The 17,900-nt window shown below is 48.4% G+C and overlaps 1 protein-coding gene across 4 annotated transcripts in view; it reads right to left on the reverse strand.

Annotated features, from left to right (window-relative positions):
• Positions 1–17,900, reverse strand: part of PROM1 (prominin 1) — a 109,503-nt gene that overhangs the window by 45,393 nt on the left and 46,210 nt on the right. For 3 of the 4 annotated variants that reach the window (XM_070069591.1, XM_070069590.1, XM_070069588.1), the window contains exons 3-4: positions 14,237–14,292; positions 6,825–7,030 (exon numbers count right to left, since the gene is read on the reverse strand). In XM_070069591.1, coding sequence (XP_069925692.1) covers positions 6,825–7,030; positions 14,237–14,292 — 262 coding nt within the window. Of the gene's footprint in view, positions 1–6,824; positions 7,031–10,651; positions 10,679–14,236; positions 14,293–17,900 lie in introns of all 4 variants that reach the window. The other variant, XM_070069589.1, reaches the window with a different exon arrangement.

Raw genomic sequence — 17,900 nt, forward strand, 5'->3', positions numbered from 1 at the left:
AGCCATTCACCCCCTTGCAGTAGCAGTACATGCCAAGGAGCCCTGACTCTGTTGGTCCCCCTTAGGACATATTTTCCTGCAACAATATTAATAGGTCTGTTAGCTTTCCCCAGCTGATCCATCTGGTGGATGTAACCCAACGCTGAGCCACACCTGCAGGGCTAACAGGCTGCAGAGGAGGGGGTACTGGAGAAGGAGCATGAGGTTTGGGTTCTGGTCGCCTGACTACCATAGCTCACTGTGCAAGTTTGAAAAAGACCCGTCTTCTGTGAGCTTCAGCTAACATCTCAGAAATGAAAAGATCTTTAGCCTTAATTTGACAAATTTAGATCTAATCTAACAGATAAGTGAATCTTTGGGAGGATACTGGGTCTGGCGGTTAATGCACCCACATCACATATTGCAGTCTGGGTTGGACTGCTGGCTCGCTCCCCAAGGGCTATCCTCAGGTTCTGAGGCGCATTGCTCACTTCCTGCTTCTCTCCTGCCTGTATGCTGCATTTCCCTGAGATAGAAACTGTTTCTTTGTCAACTTTGCCTAACTCAGTGGTGTCCACAGTGGGTGCTGGTGAAGGTGGTTGAAGGATTAGATTTCAATTTCCTGTGGCCTGTTTAGAAGATTAGCCACATGTCTGAAGAGCCTAAGTCAGAAACAGTTATTGGACAAATGCCTTCACTCACAAGGTGATCAGTCAATAAAACGAAGTGCAGTGCAACACTGAGCACCAACACTGCATGTTAAAGAAGACTTACAGGGCCTGTGCTGTGGCGTAGCAGGTTAAGCTGTCCCCTGGCCGCACCAGCACCCGACATGGGCACTGGTTCTAGTCCCCACTGCTCCACTGCCAATCCAGATCCCTACTAACGTGCCTGGGAAAGCAGTGGAAGATGGCCCAAGTCCTTAGGCCCCTGCACCCATGTGGAAGACCTAGAAGCTCCTAGTTTCAGTCTGGCCCAGCCCCAACTGTTGTGGCCATTTGGGGAGTGAACCAGTGGATAGAAAATGTCACTCTCCCTCTAACTCTGCTATTCAGATAGATAGATAAATAAATAAATAAAACCCACATTTCTGCTGAACAGGGGATCCGGTGAACATGAAAATATTCATGATATTTTTAATGTACCACCCAGAATTCTAGAATGGAATTCAGTGACACTGAAAGCTGGTTTTCAGACTCATGCGCAGTATATACGTTTTGTGTTTGAGTTAAGGATGCAAAGCCAGTGCCTACAGGCGCAGGCTGAAAGCACAGGGAGAGCGAGTGCAGGGTGCTGGGGGCAGCGCCGGTGTGGGCCTCTAGGGCGCCACAGTGCGGGGGGGCCAGTGGCAGAGCAGTGCTGCCCATCATCCCTTAGCCACAAGCACCGGGAAAGCCAGATTCTTATGTGAAGTTCACCGGATCTTGAAAAATCAGCATCTGATAAACACTTTAAATACTATTTAGACGCCCTGTTAATGGTCTCCAATTGTAATCGCTAAACCTTTTATTTACACAAAGAGAGAATAAAGAATTTATCATTTTTGTTACCGATTCAGATACTATCTATTGCCCAATATATTTTTAAGCAAAAAAAAAAAAGCCCATTAATGTTTTTGTTTTTAACAGTCAGCAGCCAACTGTTTGGATGTAAGAATCTTGGCAAAAATTCACATAATCCAGAAAGGAAATAAAATTCTACGACTCTCAGTTCTCTGGCATTTGACATAAAATATGAGCTTTTATGCAGTACCACAAAATCTGTTGAAATTTTTAGCTTTAGGCCGGCGCTGCAGCTCACTAGGCTAATCCTCCACCTTGCGGCGCCGGCACACCGGGTTCTAGTCCCGGTTGGGGCACCGGATTCTGCCCTGGTTGCCCCTCTTCCAGTCCAGCTCTCTGCTGTGGCCAGGGAGTGCAGTGGAGGATGGCCCAAGTGCTTGGGCCCTGCACCCACATGGGAGACCAGGAGAAGCACCTGGCTCCTGCCTTCGGATCAGCGCGGTGCACCGGCCGCAGCGGCCGCGGCGGCCATTGGAAGGTGAACCAACGGCAAAGGAAGACCTTTCTCTCTGTCTCTCTCTCTCACTGTCCACTCTGCCTGTCAAAAAAAAAAAAAAAAAAAAAAAAAAAAGAAAGAAAGAAAATTTTAGCTTTATCGTATATTAGCATATCTATACTTATGGAAAATCTGACTTTTCACACACACACTTGTAAATAAAAAAGCTTTTAAAGAGTAAAGCTAGAACTTTAAAAATTGCAGCAGTTTTTTCCCTCTAATTTCTACTGTTACTGACATTAATCAATGAAAACCAAATAAATGCTTTCAGTCTGTAACTGACCTCTTATTTTCTAAGACAAAATTTTAATTTAAATTTTAAATAACTGGAACTCATTCTCTTTAAGAAAATCTCATGTGGCTGGCACTGTGGCATAACGGGTAAAGCCGCCGCCTATAGTGCCAGTATCCCATATCGGCGCCATTTCAAGTCCTGGCTGCTCCACTTCCAATCCAGCTCTTTGCTATGGCCTGGGAAAGCAGTAGAAGATGGCCCAAGTCCTTGGGCCCCTGCAACTATGTGGGAGACCTGGAAGAAGCTCCTGGCTTCGGATGGGCACGGCTCTAGCTGTTGGGGCTATCTGGGGAGTGAACCAACAGATGGAAGACCTCTCTGCCTCTCTCTCTCTCTCTCTGCCTCTCCTTCTCTCTCTGTGTAACTCTGACTTTCAAATAAATAAATATTTTTTTTAAAAAATCATGATTTCCAGGCACTGCTCTCACTCCTTTTACTTTCTGTTTCTTTTCTTTTCTAGAATTTTGTGTCCTACAAAGTGACACTGACACTCACATCCTAACCCAGAAGAACACTGTCTGGGATGCACTTCACCATGCACCTTGTTGGCAAGGCTGACTTAACCGAACTCCGAAACCCAGGACTACGTGGAAGTCAGGCGTAGCTGCCCTTTCTCTTGCCATGAGCTTTCTGAAATTCTGAAAAACGCGGGGATGACAAGTGTGGAAGGAAGGAAGGAGAGAAACCTGGCTTGTTCGGGGCACATCTGCAGCGAGAGCTGGACACTCCGTCTCCTGTGATGACCAAACGCCAAGATTCAACGTGCCACAGCCGCCCAGGGAGGCTCACAGCACAGGACCACATGTACCCCACATTCCAGGGAGTAATTGAAGAGAACAGGTGAAAAATTAACAGTAATCAAGACAAATCTTAAAACCCATTCCATTTCATTGTAGTATTTAAAGCCACAAAATGAAATTGAACCCAATAAAAATATGCGGAAGAATTTTTCAATACCAAGTTCATCTACCCAGAGCATCCGGTCTCTGCCGAGGTCAAGGTAAGCAGGAGCCCTACACCAGACAAGGTCGCCACCACTTCCTCTGTCTGCCTTCTCTGCTGGTTGACATTCCTCTCCCTCTTCTTTGTATCTGATTTTATGATCTGGCTGGCACACCTGCTTCTCCACTATCAGATCATCGCACAGACACCTCCGCTTTCCCCAGGATCTTCCTGGCCAGCTTTGATTACTTGCCAACATAGAGCTAATAACAACTCACAGTATTTAAATACTTGCAAGCCAGCAGGGATTTCAAAAGGAAGGCAGCCACACAGTAAACTGAAAAGTTCACAGCAGAAAAGCTTAAGCTGCTCATCTGAGTTTCATAAGCAAAACAACAAACAACTCACATCCTTATTCTCATTTAGATCTAATTATATATAAATATAGTAATATATATAACATAATATATAAATTATATATAAATTCAATGTATTATGAAAATTCAAAACTAGTCATAAACTTGCCACTTAACATCAAATAGTTGCTCAACTTTGGTTTAATTATGCCAAAATCTAAAATTATGATTTTTTTCAAATTAATGTTTTACTCTGATGAGAAAAACTTAACTGAACGTGTAAAAGGCTATAGAGTACAGTATTTTTTTTTTTAAAGAATGTTCTCAGGGGGCCAACACGGTGGCGCAGCGAGTTAACACCCTGACCTGAAGCACTGCCATCCCATATGGGTGCCGGTTCTAGTCCCGGCTGCTCCTCTTCCAATCCAGCTCTCTGTTGTGGCCTGGGAAAGCAGCAGAAAACGGTTCAAGTCCTTGGGCCCCTGCACCCATGTGGGAGACCAGGAAGAAGTTCCTAGCTCCTGGCTTCGGATAGGCAGAGCTCTGGCCATTGCAGCCATTTGGGGAGTGAACCAGCAGATGGAAGACCTCTCTCTCTCTCTCTGCCTCTCCTCTCTCTGTGTAACTCCGACTTTCAAATAAATAAATAAATTTTTTTTTAAAAAAGAGAATGTTCTCAGGGCCAGTGTTGTGATATAGAGAGTACAGCTGCCTGTGACATTAGCATCCCATATGGGTGCCACAGAACAGGACCACTTCTTGTCTGAGAATGGGTTCCCAACTTCCAATAAAGTTCCCTGCTAATGTGCCTGGGAAAGCAGTGGAAGATGGAAGTGCTTGGGGCCCTGCATACATGTAGGAGGCCCAGGAAAAGCTTCTGGCTCTTGGCTTCAGATCGGCTCAGTTCTGGCCATTGCAGCCATTTGAGGAATGAACCAGCAAATGGAAGACCTTTCTCGCTCTCTCTCTCTCTCTCTGCAAATGCTGCCTTTCAGATAAATAAATAAATCTTTTTTTTAAAAAAAAGTTTTCAAAATAGAAGGAAAAAAAATCTCAATTTGTTTGATGGGTCTGAATTTTCAAAAATAAAAGTATAGATTACTTATTTATGTTTGATATCATGCATTTTAAATAATTATATTCTAAATAATTCAATTAGTTCAGGGTGAACTCTAACATATATAACACAAAGTTACATGTAATGCAAACAGAAGCCCAGTGTAAAAGGAAGAACTCAGCATACATGCCTCATTCAGAAAAAGAAAACTATTGAAAGGTCATTATGACCAAAGTAAACACTGCTCAGGTAAATGAATAACTGCACGCAATAAAGAACCTACAATAAAGAAACTACAGCATAGGCATTTACATCGAGTGAACACTGTGACCTGGCCAGGTAAGTAATGGCTCCAGCCAGGCACCACACGGGCAGTATTTCAGCTGACACTGTCCCCTCTCGGCCTCATCTGAGATGTCCTGGAGAATGGAGGGGAGAGACCCGGCTCCCTGTTGGGTCGCTGACACAGCTCTGCACCGCTGAGGGTGTAACCACCCGGGCTGTGGGGGTCTGCGTTCCCGAGAGAACCCGAAGGCAGAGCAGGCAGACAAGGACATCTGGAATCCCCAGAGGCTGGGTCCTCAGCTGCCTTTCAGAATCAAATGCGAAGAAACAGCCAGACCCAAGTCACTTCCAGAGACAGAAAAGAGAGGCAGACAGGTACAGAAAGGAGACAGACAGGACGCCCACACCCAGTCTCGCAGAAAGAACAGAGAACTCCCTGGCCAACCCACAGCCCATAACAGCAGCCAGCACGTTCCTTGGATCCTGTGGACATACGAGTTGTCGAGGGCTAGTATTCCACCATTTCCAGCAGAACCACGTCTGGCTGGATCACCAGGGTCCTGGAACGACTTTGGCTTTTGTCCGCTGTGGAGATTCTGCGCTGTTCAATGAGTAGTTAATTCCACAGGCAACACCTGAGCGTGGCCCAAACCCAGCGCAGGCAAAAAGTCTCTGTGGGGCAGGGAGCGAGTCTCCCCGCCTTCCACGGGCCCCCACGCCCTTTCCAGAGGAGGACCCCCATGGCTGGCTTCTTGCCAAGCCTTTTACAGACATTGGGCAAATCTGACCTGGTCTTCTCGTCTCCCTCCTTTCACTCTGATAGGAGTTAGCGCGTTCTACACTCAGTCTGCAACCTGCTGCTTCCACCGCGTGTTGCCCAGAGGCTGTCTCCTAGCAGCCTGGCTGGGGCTGCCCCGTCCTTCTCACCTGTGTGCCTTGCACGCCAAGGACTGGGCACCCCCAGCCACCTCTGTGGTATTGGACAATACTCTCAGATTTCCAATTTCAGGGACTGCACTCCTCCATCACGATTCCGTGGGACTCAAGGAGCAAAATGGCGAGCAAGCGCCCGGGTGCTGGCTTCCTCTCAGCAGCGACATGAGAGGGGCTGCTGGCCAGGGAGTCCTTGCTTTCTACAGCCCCCGGGTGTAGGAGGAAATCAGCGCCAACGGGCTTGGCGCCTCACGGAGCTGGGGCAGCTCCCTTGCAGGGCTAACTTCCGGTGGTGGCACCTTTTTGATTCGCCCTAGACCGCACTGGCCATCTCCCTTCCTGCTTCGAGGCACTTTCTTGTTGGCACTGCTGCTGCTGTCATTTTGTTCTGTTTTCAACTCAAGGCTCTGCAGGTGAAACATGAGACATTCCTCACCGCCCTAAAACACCATAGCAAATACTGACAGAGTTTGTGGACTCAAAAGGCTTCCATAGCCTTGGCAGCTCATGTCAAGAGCCTCGGGTGATCACTGACGTCATACATAAGAGTGTTAATTGTTAAGTCAACAACAGGAGTCACTGTGCACTAACTTCCCATATGGGTAGGACTTCTGTCCTTAATGAGTTGTACTATGAGAATTAACGGTAAAACTTGTTCTCAAACAGTACTTTATCTTTTGTGTGGGTGAGTGGGTGGAAATTGTTGAAATCTTTACTTAGTATAGAGTTGGTCTTCTGTGCATAAAGTTAATTAATGAAGAATGGAATGGAAGGGGGAAGGGGAGGTGGGACGAGGTAGGGGTGGGAGGGCAGGTATGGGGGGAAGAACCACTATGTTCCTAAGAAATTTGTATTCATTAAATAAAAGCTTTCTTATAGAAAACAAAACCACCATGAGCTGGCCCCGGAGTCCGCTTGCCTGATGAGGATGCAGATCACCAGGAGGGTGGCGCCCAGGCACTTCCTGCGGAACACCATGTCCTCTTTCTCCCGCTGGTGCATCTTCCCCCCGCACTTGTTGCAGCAGCGACATATGCAGACGAAGCAGCCCACCAGGGGCATCAGGAGGATAAAGAGCAGTCCCAGGAAACTGCAGATGATGATCCCCATCTCATAGTAGACAACCTGCAGGTCAAGCAAGAGAGTCAGAACACGCCGTCACACGGAGTAGCAACAACACCGCAGGGCGCACGACACCGCAGCGCGCACACGGTTCTTTTTTTCCAACCTGTTCGCCATCGTGAGCGGAACGGTAGGGTGCATGCACAGATTTTCCAGCTTGCAGCTCCTTCTTGACACAGAGGGGGAGAACCGTGTCATTGGAACCTGGGACACAGTGCTTATTGTCTTCCTTTCAAGTCCCAGCGTGAAGCCCCTCTGCAGGGTCCAACTGCGAATTGTGTAATGGGAACCCCAAAAGTATTCTGTTTGCTTTTCAGTAGTCTAGGACACCCAGGAGAAGCACCTGTACCAACAAGCAGTCTACAGCGGGGGCACCTTACATCGGAGAGGTAGGGCAGGTTGAAGACCTGGAGCACGTTGGGTTGGGTGCATTAGTCACAAATGCAGAGTTGGTTACAAAAGAATCTGGAACATACTTAAATTTAAGGGAAAAAAGGCTTTCTAAGTCAGAGAGTTAAGCAGGACCACTGGGGCTGGCACCGTGGTGCAGCAGGCTAAAGCCCTGGCCTGAATTACTGGCATCCCACATGGACACCAGTTCGAGTCCCGGCTGCTACACTTCCAATCCAGCTCTCTGCTATTGTTCCTTGGAAAGCAGTAGAAGAGGGCCCAAGTGCTTGGGCCCCTGCACCCCTGTGGGAGACCTGAAGGAAGCTCCTAGCTCCTGACTTTGGGTCAGCGTAGCTCCGGCCATTGTGGCCATCTGAGGAGTGAACCAGCGGATGCAAGACTTCTCTCTCTGTCTCTACCTCTTCCTGTAACCCTACCTTTCAAATAAATAAAATAAATCTAAAAAAAAAAAACAAACAAACAAAACCCAGGACCACTCACTTAGCTTTTCCATCATGCACTGGAAATAATAGTGTGTACTTTGTCATGTCGCTGTGGTAATTAGAGGTGACCTCTATTACAGACAACGCGCCACGTCCAACACCAGGCACACAGCACAGTGGAGGAGTGTGGCCCCTCTGCCACCAGGCCCATGAGGCTTAGGCCTGCTGAAGCATGAGGCTCGGTGCCTGAGTCCCAGACAGTGTTAAGTCTCTAAGAACCAACACAACTTCTAGATACAATCAGTCATGTGACCTGGATGTATTTGCATTATCATTGCTGTGTTTATTCTGGGATAAACGAAAAACGAATGCAATTAGGTGACAGAAGTCGACCTCACTCTAATTCATGCAGTCACATTTCCGAAGCATGGCAGAAAGTTACAGGTTGGTAGTTTGTGACCGATGAACAAGTTAGACAGCCATGGCTGCCAAAGCCCAGCTGAGCAAAGACAACCCAAGTCTTATCCTGCAAATGCATTGTTTTGGAAGATGACCTGAACCTGGAGCCAGAAGACCTGATTGACATCCCAACGTGGGGTGCTGGCTCCCTAAAGTGGGAAGTGCATTGACCTCAGATGCATCTTGTGATGGACAGGTATTAGGAGAGTTGATGTGAAAGCGACTAATCTCATGTCAGCCTACAGTAAGTATTCCATGAATAGTAGTTAACTCCATGAGCAAATGTTTGCGAGTATTAGATTATGTGCACCTGGCACTTGAGTACTTCAATGTTAAGGCTAAAGTGTTAAAAAGAACAAAAAGTGACTGAATTTTGGTGCATTCATCAAGTTCATGCTCATTCTTTTTTTTTAAATTTTTTTTATTTGACAGGTAGAGTTATAGACAGTGAGAGAGAGAGACAGAGAGAAAGGTCTTCCTTCTGCTGGTTCACTCCCCAAATGACTGCTACGGTCGGCGCTGCACCAATCTGAAGCCAGGAGCCAGGTGCTTCCTCCAGGTCTCCCATGTGGGTGCAGAGGCCCAAGCACTTGGGCCATCCTCCACTGCACTCCCAGGCCACAGCAGAGAGCTGGACTGGAAGAGGAGCAACCGGGACAGAATCCGGTGCCCATGTGGGATGCCAGTGCTGCAGGCGGAGGATCAGCCAAGTGAGCCACGGTGCCGGCCACATGCTCATTCCTAAGCTAACCCTTGTCTCATGTCCACATAAAGCCATCATGAAAAAACTCTAAGGCTTCCTTAAGGACTAGACAATTAAGAAATCAGTCCAGGGGCTGGCGCTGTGGCATAGTAGGCTAAGCCTCTGTCTGGCGCTGGCATCCCATATGGGCTCTGGTTCTAGTTCTGGCTGTGCCTCTTCCGATCCAGCTCTCTGCTGTGGCCTGGGAAAGCAGTAGAAGATGGCCCAAGTCCTTGGGCCCCTGCACCCACAGGGGAGACCCAGAAGAGGTTCCTGGTTCCTGGCTTTAGATTGGCCTGGCTTTGGCCGTTGCAGCCATTTGGAGAGTGAACCAGTGGATGGAAGACTTCTCTCTGTCTCTCCATCTCTCTGTCTGTAACTCTCTCTCTCAAATACATAAAAAAATCAGTTTAGACACTCCAAACTCATGTCTTTTTTTTTAAGGCAGGGAGGCAGTGGTGAGAACGAGCGATCTTCCATCTACTGGTTCACTCGGCAAATGCCCACAACAGCCAACCCTGGGTCAGACAGAGGCCAGGAGCCTGGAGCTTCATCCAGGTCTCCCGCACGAATGGCAGCACCTACGTATCTGAATCATCATCATATGCCTCCCAGGATGCATCAGCAGGAAGCTGGACTGGAAGTGGAGGAGCTGAGACTCAACCTGTCTCCCCAGTATTGGAGGCACCTACCCTAAGTGGCAGCTTAACCTGCTACACCACAATGCCCACCCCACAAATTCTTAATTACGTATTTTACTATTATTTCTCAACAAATATTCTAAATTATTTACTATTCTTGAGTGAATTTTAACTTTTTAACAAATTCTTATTCATTTGAGGGGTAGAAAGACAGAGTTCTCATCACTGGTTCACGCTTCAAATGCCTGCAAGAGCTAGGGCGTGGCTAGGGCCAGAGCCAGAAGCTGGGAACAAAATCCAGGGCTCCTACATGGACGCCATGAACTCGGCTCCTCGAGCCACTACCGCTGCCTCCCAAGGTTCCACATTGGCAGGAGGCTGCAACTGGGAAACTGCACGCAGGCCCTCGGATGTGGGATGTGGGCGTTATAACCACTGGGGTAAGTGCCCACTCCCTAAAGAATTCTAAATGTCTGAACTCCAGGATATACTGATAATACATATGACTGTATGAGTGAGCGAGAGGATATTGAAATGCTTTGAATGCACTTTTGAAAACACACATTTTCATATTTCATGCACAGCTTTTCCAGCGTCACTAAGTACCAGGCAGCGTCAGGAACAATCTGCTCCATTTCAAGAGGTCAGTGCTAAGCTTAAGTCTAGCCAAGGAGGGCAGTTTCTAGAGTTTCTGATGCACCAATATCTTGCAGCGTTGTGGAGAGTGTTTGAAGGGCAGATCAAGCCTGAACTGCACAGAGGGGTGCTGCTGTCCACTCGAGCACTATTAAAACAGACAGAGAAGGTTCCAGACAACGGCAGAAACAAAAACGGAATGTTTTACGATCACAGGAGAGCCGACAGAGAACAAGACGTTGTGACAAGTCACGCTGCCACACACTGGCTTTAGACAAAGCAACGCGAAACAGTCAGCGGACGAGGACTTTACCTTCAGAGCCAGGACTATGTTTTCTGGCTGTGGAAGTCAAAGCAATGGACGAGGTAGCGGCAGAGGCAGCATCAAGAAAACAGAGAGTCACATGAGTGATTGACACAGCCCAGGAACGTTCACATCCCACACAGAGAAAATCTAGCGGTGGAAGGACCAACAGAGAAAATGCTCGGGACAGCGTTTGAGTAGAGTCAAGTTCTGGAATCAACACCTGGATTTCTTGCCAGGTTCTCATCAGCAGGCTGATCAGTGTGGACAGAGAATTGGAGTTGGAAAGCGTGCTGCAAATGCTCAACACTTGACCCCTGTGACCCTCATACAACAGAACCAGCTTCTGCCTCCAGCCTCAAGCCATGTCTTCCAAAGTGCCTTTCAAAAGTGAAAATCTGACGGCGGCGTCCCTCCCTTGCTTAAGGGCATTCAGTGGGTTCCCGCCATCTTTGATGCACGCTTCTCAATGTGGCCCTATGTTCCCTGATCACACCCCCACACCCCCGTTCTTCTTGGCTGTCCCTGATCATCCTCGTGCCCAGGAAGCACCAGGCGTTCTCTTCCCCACTCTGGACTCTTCTGCTGCCTTCTCTTCCCCGGTGAAGCTCAAATCTAATCGTAGACGTGACCTCCTCCAGGAAGTCTTCCCAGCTGTCCTGGAGCCATTTGACAGCACTTTACCGGGCTCCCATAGGACCACGTCCTGCCCTGTGCTGTACATCCGGGAAGCAAGACCCACGCCTGTCACACTCACCACTCCCTGGCATGCACCCAGCATGAGACCTGGCACCCTACAGTCATCCAATCAAAATCAGACAAGCGGATGCATGCAGGAATGGGAGTCTTCCCCTCGGACCAACGGTCCCTACAGTTCAGTGCAGAGACAGAGGCTGCATGGGCCAAGCCGGCGAAGCGAGTGCCATGACTCTTGTGATACGGCAACGTGAGTTTGCCTCCTAAGCCGGTCCTTCTGTGGCCATCCTGTGTGTGAAGGGGGGCGAGGCAGGGATGGTTGTCGGGGTCGATTTCAGACATTCTTCTGTGGCAAAAGAGAGCCAGGTGGCTCTGGGTCTTTCTCTAGATCACTTTTTTGAAATTTCCTGGTCCAAGAAATGCAAGAGGGTAGGAACCCCTGCTCTCGGACGGCAGATCTTCACCCATGGGAATGAACGCTGCGAGTGATACCAGACGCTCTCACGTGAGGCATCCCAAAGGCTGGGCGTGGGGGCGGGGAGAGGTCCAGCCTTGGGCATCCAAGCAGCATCTTCTACCCCTCCCTTCCCCACCTGGGCGAGGCTCCCTCAGGCTCTCAAAGGTGCCAACCAGCAGCAGCTTGTGGGTGTTGGAAGGAGCCCCATGTGGTGGTGACGATCAGGTGAGTCTGGGGAACCTGTCCTCTGTGGCCGACAACAGCCAGGTGGAACCTCCCATAAGCAACAATCGGCCGATTCCTCTGCACTGATTTTCTCCTCCCAAGAGTCAGCCCACTCTGATCGGCTCGGCAGGACCAGGACGCACATATCCATGGAGATGGGATGTTTTCACTCGTCCCTGCGGTGCCCACATAGAAGGGATCTGTGACCCGTGTGAGGCAGCAGCTTGAACCCCAGCTCCAGTGCTTAGCATCTGTGATTTGCTACTCCAGCTGCCCAGGATGGCCACTGGAGGAGCTTTCTAGAAGCAGCCATCATCAGCCGACCCTGACCAACTATTTCGGAATCCCTGGGGAACAGGGCTTAGGTGTTGCCCCCACTAGGCTGGGAATCGACAGAGGCCACCCGTGATGGCGTCGTTGGGAGAACGCCCTGGGAAGCCAGCAGGCACATAGGTCTTGCTCTAAGCACCTCAGTTGTACGTTGCAGTGTATACCGAGTGAGTGTGACATGCTCAGTGCAGCACCTGCCGGATAAATCATTCAGTGTGCTTGGGTGTCATGCTTGTCCCCAGCCTCAGAGAAGGACTCCCAGTCATGCGCTACCTTGTTCTTGCCTCTTTCTAAATGTCCTCTGAGAGCCCTGAAATGTACCTTCCTCACGAGGGATGGAGAGCGTGCAGTCTTGCTGGGGAGGGGCAGAGGAGGGACAAGAAGCAAGCAGCTAAGTCACTCCCCTCTCCTGGACATGTAAGTGGGATCCAATCAACATCACAACCACCCGTCCCCCTCTGTGTGATGACCTGGCATTGACTGAGTGCCAGCCTGGCAGGCGTCCAGTGATGTGAGTGGTAGTGGACAGTCAGGTCTGGGGGACAGAGGTGAAGGCAGTGGTGCTGCAGCCTGGAGACGCACCCACAGGGGGGACCCTGAGCACCAGGGACTGGCTCGTGCTGCGCTCAGCGTCTTCTATGGTCTTCCCCGCGGCCGAAGGCACACATGGCTTTTAAATGAGGCTTTCGCTTCGGCTTCTGCCCTCACTTTTCTCTTGAGTTTTACTGCACTGCAAACTGAGAACCCGATGAGAACCTTCGTCAGCTTGGTGACACCGCGTGGCATCGTTAGCATTCAGCCGGGCCAGATGCCGGCCAGTACAGAATGTCCACCTGCACGTCTGCTTTGGGCCCTGGGTGAGCCGCTTCATGGCAGGAGGCAGAGCCAGGCGCCCGACTCAGACTGCAGTGCTGCGAACCCGGCAGACAGATTTTACCCACTTTCATTGTCCTACCGGCAACACAACCTCTGTCCGTTTGTGTCCTGAGCAACCTGCACACAGAACAAACCCAAATCAAAAGATCTGTTCTTCCGTGTAGGTGCTCAGTCACGGAGGGCCATGGGGTGATTAAGCAGTTCGTGGGGTTGTTAAGGAGAGACACGCAAGGCGCAGTGACACTTCCTGGAGATACTGGCCCCTGGCCTCAGGGGGATTGGTGAGTTGCCAACCACCCCACCCCAACCCGCCCGCCCAGACTCCAACTCCGGTTCCTTCCTCTCCCTCTACCAAGGGTTCCCACAGCCTGTGGTGCGCAGAGCGCCCCCTGCCCACCGTCCTCGGCCTTCCTGGCCTTTCTGCAAACCCCCAAGGCACTTCTCTGGGGACAGCTTCTTCGCAGAACTCAAGACTCTGCTTTCTCTGCCTGTAACTCACGGATCTGCTTACTGCACCCCCTCCTCCTTAGAGTCACCAGGTAGCACCTCTGCCACTTGGGGATCTCCACCTCCCTCCCGATCTCAGTACACACACACACACACACACACACACGGCAGGTGCACAGTAACCACTCTTCCAACCTGAGGTTAACTCTTACAGTCTTTTAAAAGAAAGCACAGAATCGCTGCTTCCAGGAATTCTCAAACAACTCTACTCAGGGTGTACTCCTTCCTTCCCTAAAAGTTAGTAGCATAATATTTCCTTTTAAAGAATTAAAGTTTTTAAATAACATGCAGTTTGCAAGGTTTTCTTCACATGCTACTTTTGAAACGTCTGTAGTTCAAATGGGATCTATATGGTGATTCGACAGTCCGTAAAAATCTTACTCAAACAGGATTGCTAAAAATTCAGATTAAACAACTTATGGCTAAGAGATTTATTTTCAAGTCAGTCATAATTGTTCTCATATATCTTATTTTTAATAACAAGTATATCGACAAAAAATTACCTTTTCATAGTCAACTGAAGGCTCAAACTTCTTCTGTATGATTTTTCTTACAGTATCTGGAAAAAGAGCCGTAAAATAGCAAAATCATTTTTTCAGTAGGAGTATCAAATGCATATTTAGAAAAAGGAGACCTATACATGTTAACAAGTTATTATACCTATGTGTACCATTCTTATAATTCCTACTTATTTTTCTAAAAGTTTATTTAATTTGAGAAATGAAGAAGGACAAGGAGAGAGAGAGAGAGAGAGAGAGCACTTCCATCTGGTGGTTCACTCCCCAGATGCCCACAACAGCCCCGGCTGGGCCAGGCCAAAGCCAGCAGCTGGGCAGTGAACTCAGATCTTCCATGTGGGCGGCAGGGACCCGAGCACTTGCGCTATCTATCACCTGCCGCCTCTCAGTGTGCACGTTAGCAGGACTTGAACTCAGACACTGCAATATGGAACACGGGGCTCTCAGCCGCTAGGTTAACCACCCACCCCCACCTCCTAATTCCCAGTGTAGGTGAGTGATTGCATTAATGAGCCTCTATCCAGAAGCCAAAAAATGAAGGACTCATGTTTTTGATAGGCAGACTAAAGGGTTCTCATATTTAAGAGCTCACAGTTTCTCATCATGCACCTTAATGTTTGCTGGCAAGCCATACAGAACTCATTAATAATCACTGATTAAACATAGCATTGAAATCACAAATTCTTAACTATCTGGAACCACATATGCAATTTATTTTTTGTTAATCCCACATTTGCATAATATTGTTTAAAATGAAAGGAATCTTAGAATTGACCTAATTCCATTTGAATCCAGCTGAAAAGCCCATGAGAGTATTTCAGGCATGGAAAGCCAAGACACTCTGGCAAAAAAAAAAAAAAAAAAAAAAAAAAAAAAAAAACACCTAAGTGAAAGATCTCCGCAAGTGAGATCCCAGTGGAAAGAACAGGTCATCAAAGAAGGAGGTACCTTTCTCTGAAGGGAGGAGGGGAGGAGGTAACTTCCACTTTGATTATGGTCTTGTCCAAATATGATCAGAGTCGGCGAACTCAAAACGCTTCCATAGCCTTGGCAACCCATGACAAGAGCCTAGGGTGGTTACTGATGCCATAAACAAGAGTGTCAATTTGTTAAGTCAACAACAGGAGTCACTGTGCACTTACTCCTCATGGAGGATCTCTGTCCTTAATGTGCTGTACATTGTGATTTAATGCTATAACTAGTACTCAAACAGTATTTTACACTTTGTGTTTCTGTGCAGGTGCAAACTGTTGAAATTTTTACTTAATATATGCTAAACTGATCTTCTGTATATAAAGAGAATTGAAAATGAATCTTGATGTGAATGGAAGGGGAGAGAGAGCAGGGGTGGGAGGGAAGTTATGGGGCGGGGAGCCATTGTAATCCATAAGCTGTACTTCGGAAATTATATTCATTAAATAAAAGTTAAAAAAAAAAAGGACTGACCTAATTCAAGCATACTTATGATCTGAGAAATCCCTCTCTTCCCGTCTCTGAACAGGGTATGAAAACCCCGGGATGCTACACAAAATTGGATTTTTCCATCCATGTCCATCTTAAATCTCGACAAATTCTCATGTAGGTTCAGACGTTAGTGTGAGCCACCATCCAGGGATGACTTGGGTACCCAAGGCCTGGACAGACTTGAGAGAGGCCAGAGCCGGGCCAGGGCGCCCTCCCGCACGTCATCTCCCCCTGCACGCCGTCTCCCCTCCCAGGAATGAGCTCCTGGGAACAGAGTTCAGATGCAGAGGCCTGAGAAAAAGCACACTTCCTACGAGGTCTTTCCGGAAACCTGCTTCCCTGCTGTGAGGGCGGACATGAGAGCAGACGTCTAAGATTATCTGCAGGACTGAGGGCTTTCCAACTGGTTGATGGCACAGGAACCCCAGACACTGCTCTGCAGAGGGGACCCAGGGAGAGAAGGGAGCCTGAGGCTGCCCCACCCCTTCAACCAGTCCACCTTGCTTTGCTCTTTTATAGATCAGACTTCTGCTTAAAATTGTTCTGCATGGGGGGCTGGTGCTGTGACACAGAAGGTTACGCCTCCGCCTGCAGGGCCAGCATCGCATATGGGCACCAGTTCAAGTCCTGGTTGCTCCACTTCCCATCTAGCTCCCTACTAATGCACCTGGGAAAGCAGTGGAAGATGGCCCACATACTTGGGCCTCTGTACCCATGTGGGAGACCTGGAAGAAGTTTCTGGCTCCTGGCTTTAGATTAGTGCAGCTTCAGCCATTGTGGCCATTTGGGGAGTGAACCAATGTGTGGAAGATGGACTGATATTTCTCTCTCTCTTTCTGTCTCTCTCTCTCTCTCTCCTCTCCCTCTCTCTCTCTCTCCCCCCTCCTCCCTTCCCCCTTTTCTCTCTCTCTACTTCTGCTTCTCAATGAATAAATAAATCTTTAAGAAACTTGCACTGGGTGGAAGGTTCTATTGTTGACTAAAAGTGATTAAAAATCATGCATTTATTAAGATCCACTTAACACAGTTATGTCCATGACATGTTGCAGTTTGGGATCTTGACCTAGCATAAGAGCTAGCAGGGAAGTCAAGCTCCACCACTTACCAGGTAAGTCCCCACTTGCAAAGGGGACTTAGCTTAGTGCTAAGTGAGCACTATAGGCAAAACAATACTCCAGGCCCCAGTGTGCACTGTGGTTGTGACTATAGAAAGGGACTTAGCAAACACAGATTACAGGAAGTATACACGGTAGGTAGCGTAGTTCACTTCTCATTAAAGAACATTATTGGGGCAGGTGTTGCAGTATAGCAGGTGAATCCCCCCTTGGGACACCTGTATCCCACACTGGAGTGTCTGGGAAGAAGTCCCACATCTGCTTCCCATCCAACTTCCCGCTAATGCACACCCTGGAAGGCAGCAGATCATGGGTCACCTCTGACACAGTTAGAGCTTTACAGCACAAGGAGGAGGAGCAGGGTGGAGAGCGGGTGGGAGGGTGGGAAGAGTCACTATGTTCCTAAAGTTGTATTTTTGAAATGCATTAAGTTTGCATACCTTAAATAAGAGGTTTCTGGGGGAGGGGGAAGGAGAAAGAAAGAAAAAGCCTAGGAACCACAGTTCTAAAAGAAAATAATAAAGCAAAAATTGGAATTTTGCAAAGTTTGTCTCCACTGTGAAGAGGTGAATAGCATCCCAATACTCACACTTGTCTAATGAGACCAGTGAGAATTAAGGGATTGTTGATATTACACAATGAAACATGTCTACATTTGGAAGATCTATGGCACTCAGGAAATCAACATTCTCCAAAATGATCAATGTACAATGTTACAAAATCCTGCCCAGGAAAAGATCCACCAGAGTGAGAAACAGACCCATGGGCTCCAATGTATCAACGGAGAAAAATTCATTCACAAGGTTCCTTTTTGCAAACAGCCTTCAAAAAAAAACCAAAAAGTCAGCACTTGCAGATACAAGGACATGCACACGTACCTAGAGAGACTATTAACATGCCCTCTCGTTTATAGCCACACACCCCTGCGAGACCGGATGCTGCTCTTAACCCAGACAGACACCCCCAGGAGAGCCAGCAGACTCCCACCAGGCCAGAGATTTGCAAACACATGAAACCCAGGGCTGGTCTTTTCACATTGGGGGGGGGGGGGGGGGCAGAGGGCGGGGAGC

Source organism: Oryctolagus cuniculus, chromosome 2, assembly GCF_964237555.1.
Source record: "Oryctolagus cuniculus chromosome 2, mOryCun1.1, whole genome shotgun sequence".
Lineage (NCBI taxonomy): Eukaryota > Metazoa > Chordata > Mammalia > Lagomorpha > Leporidae > Oryctolagus > Oryctolagus cuniculus.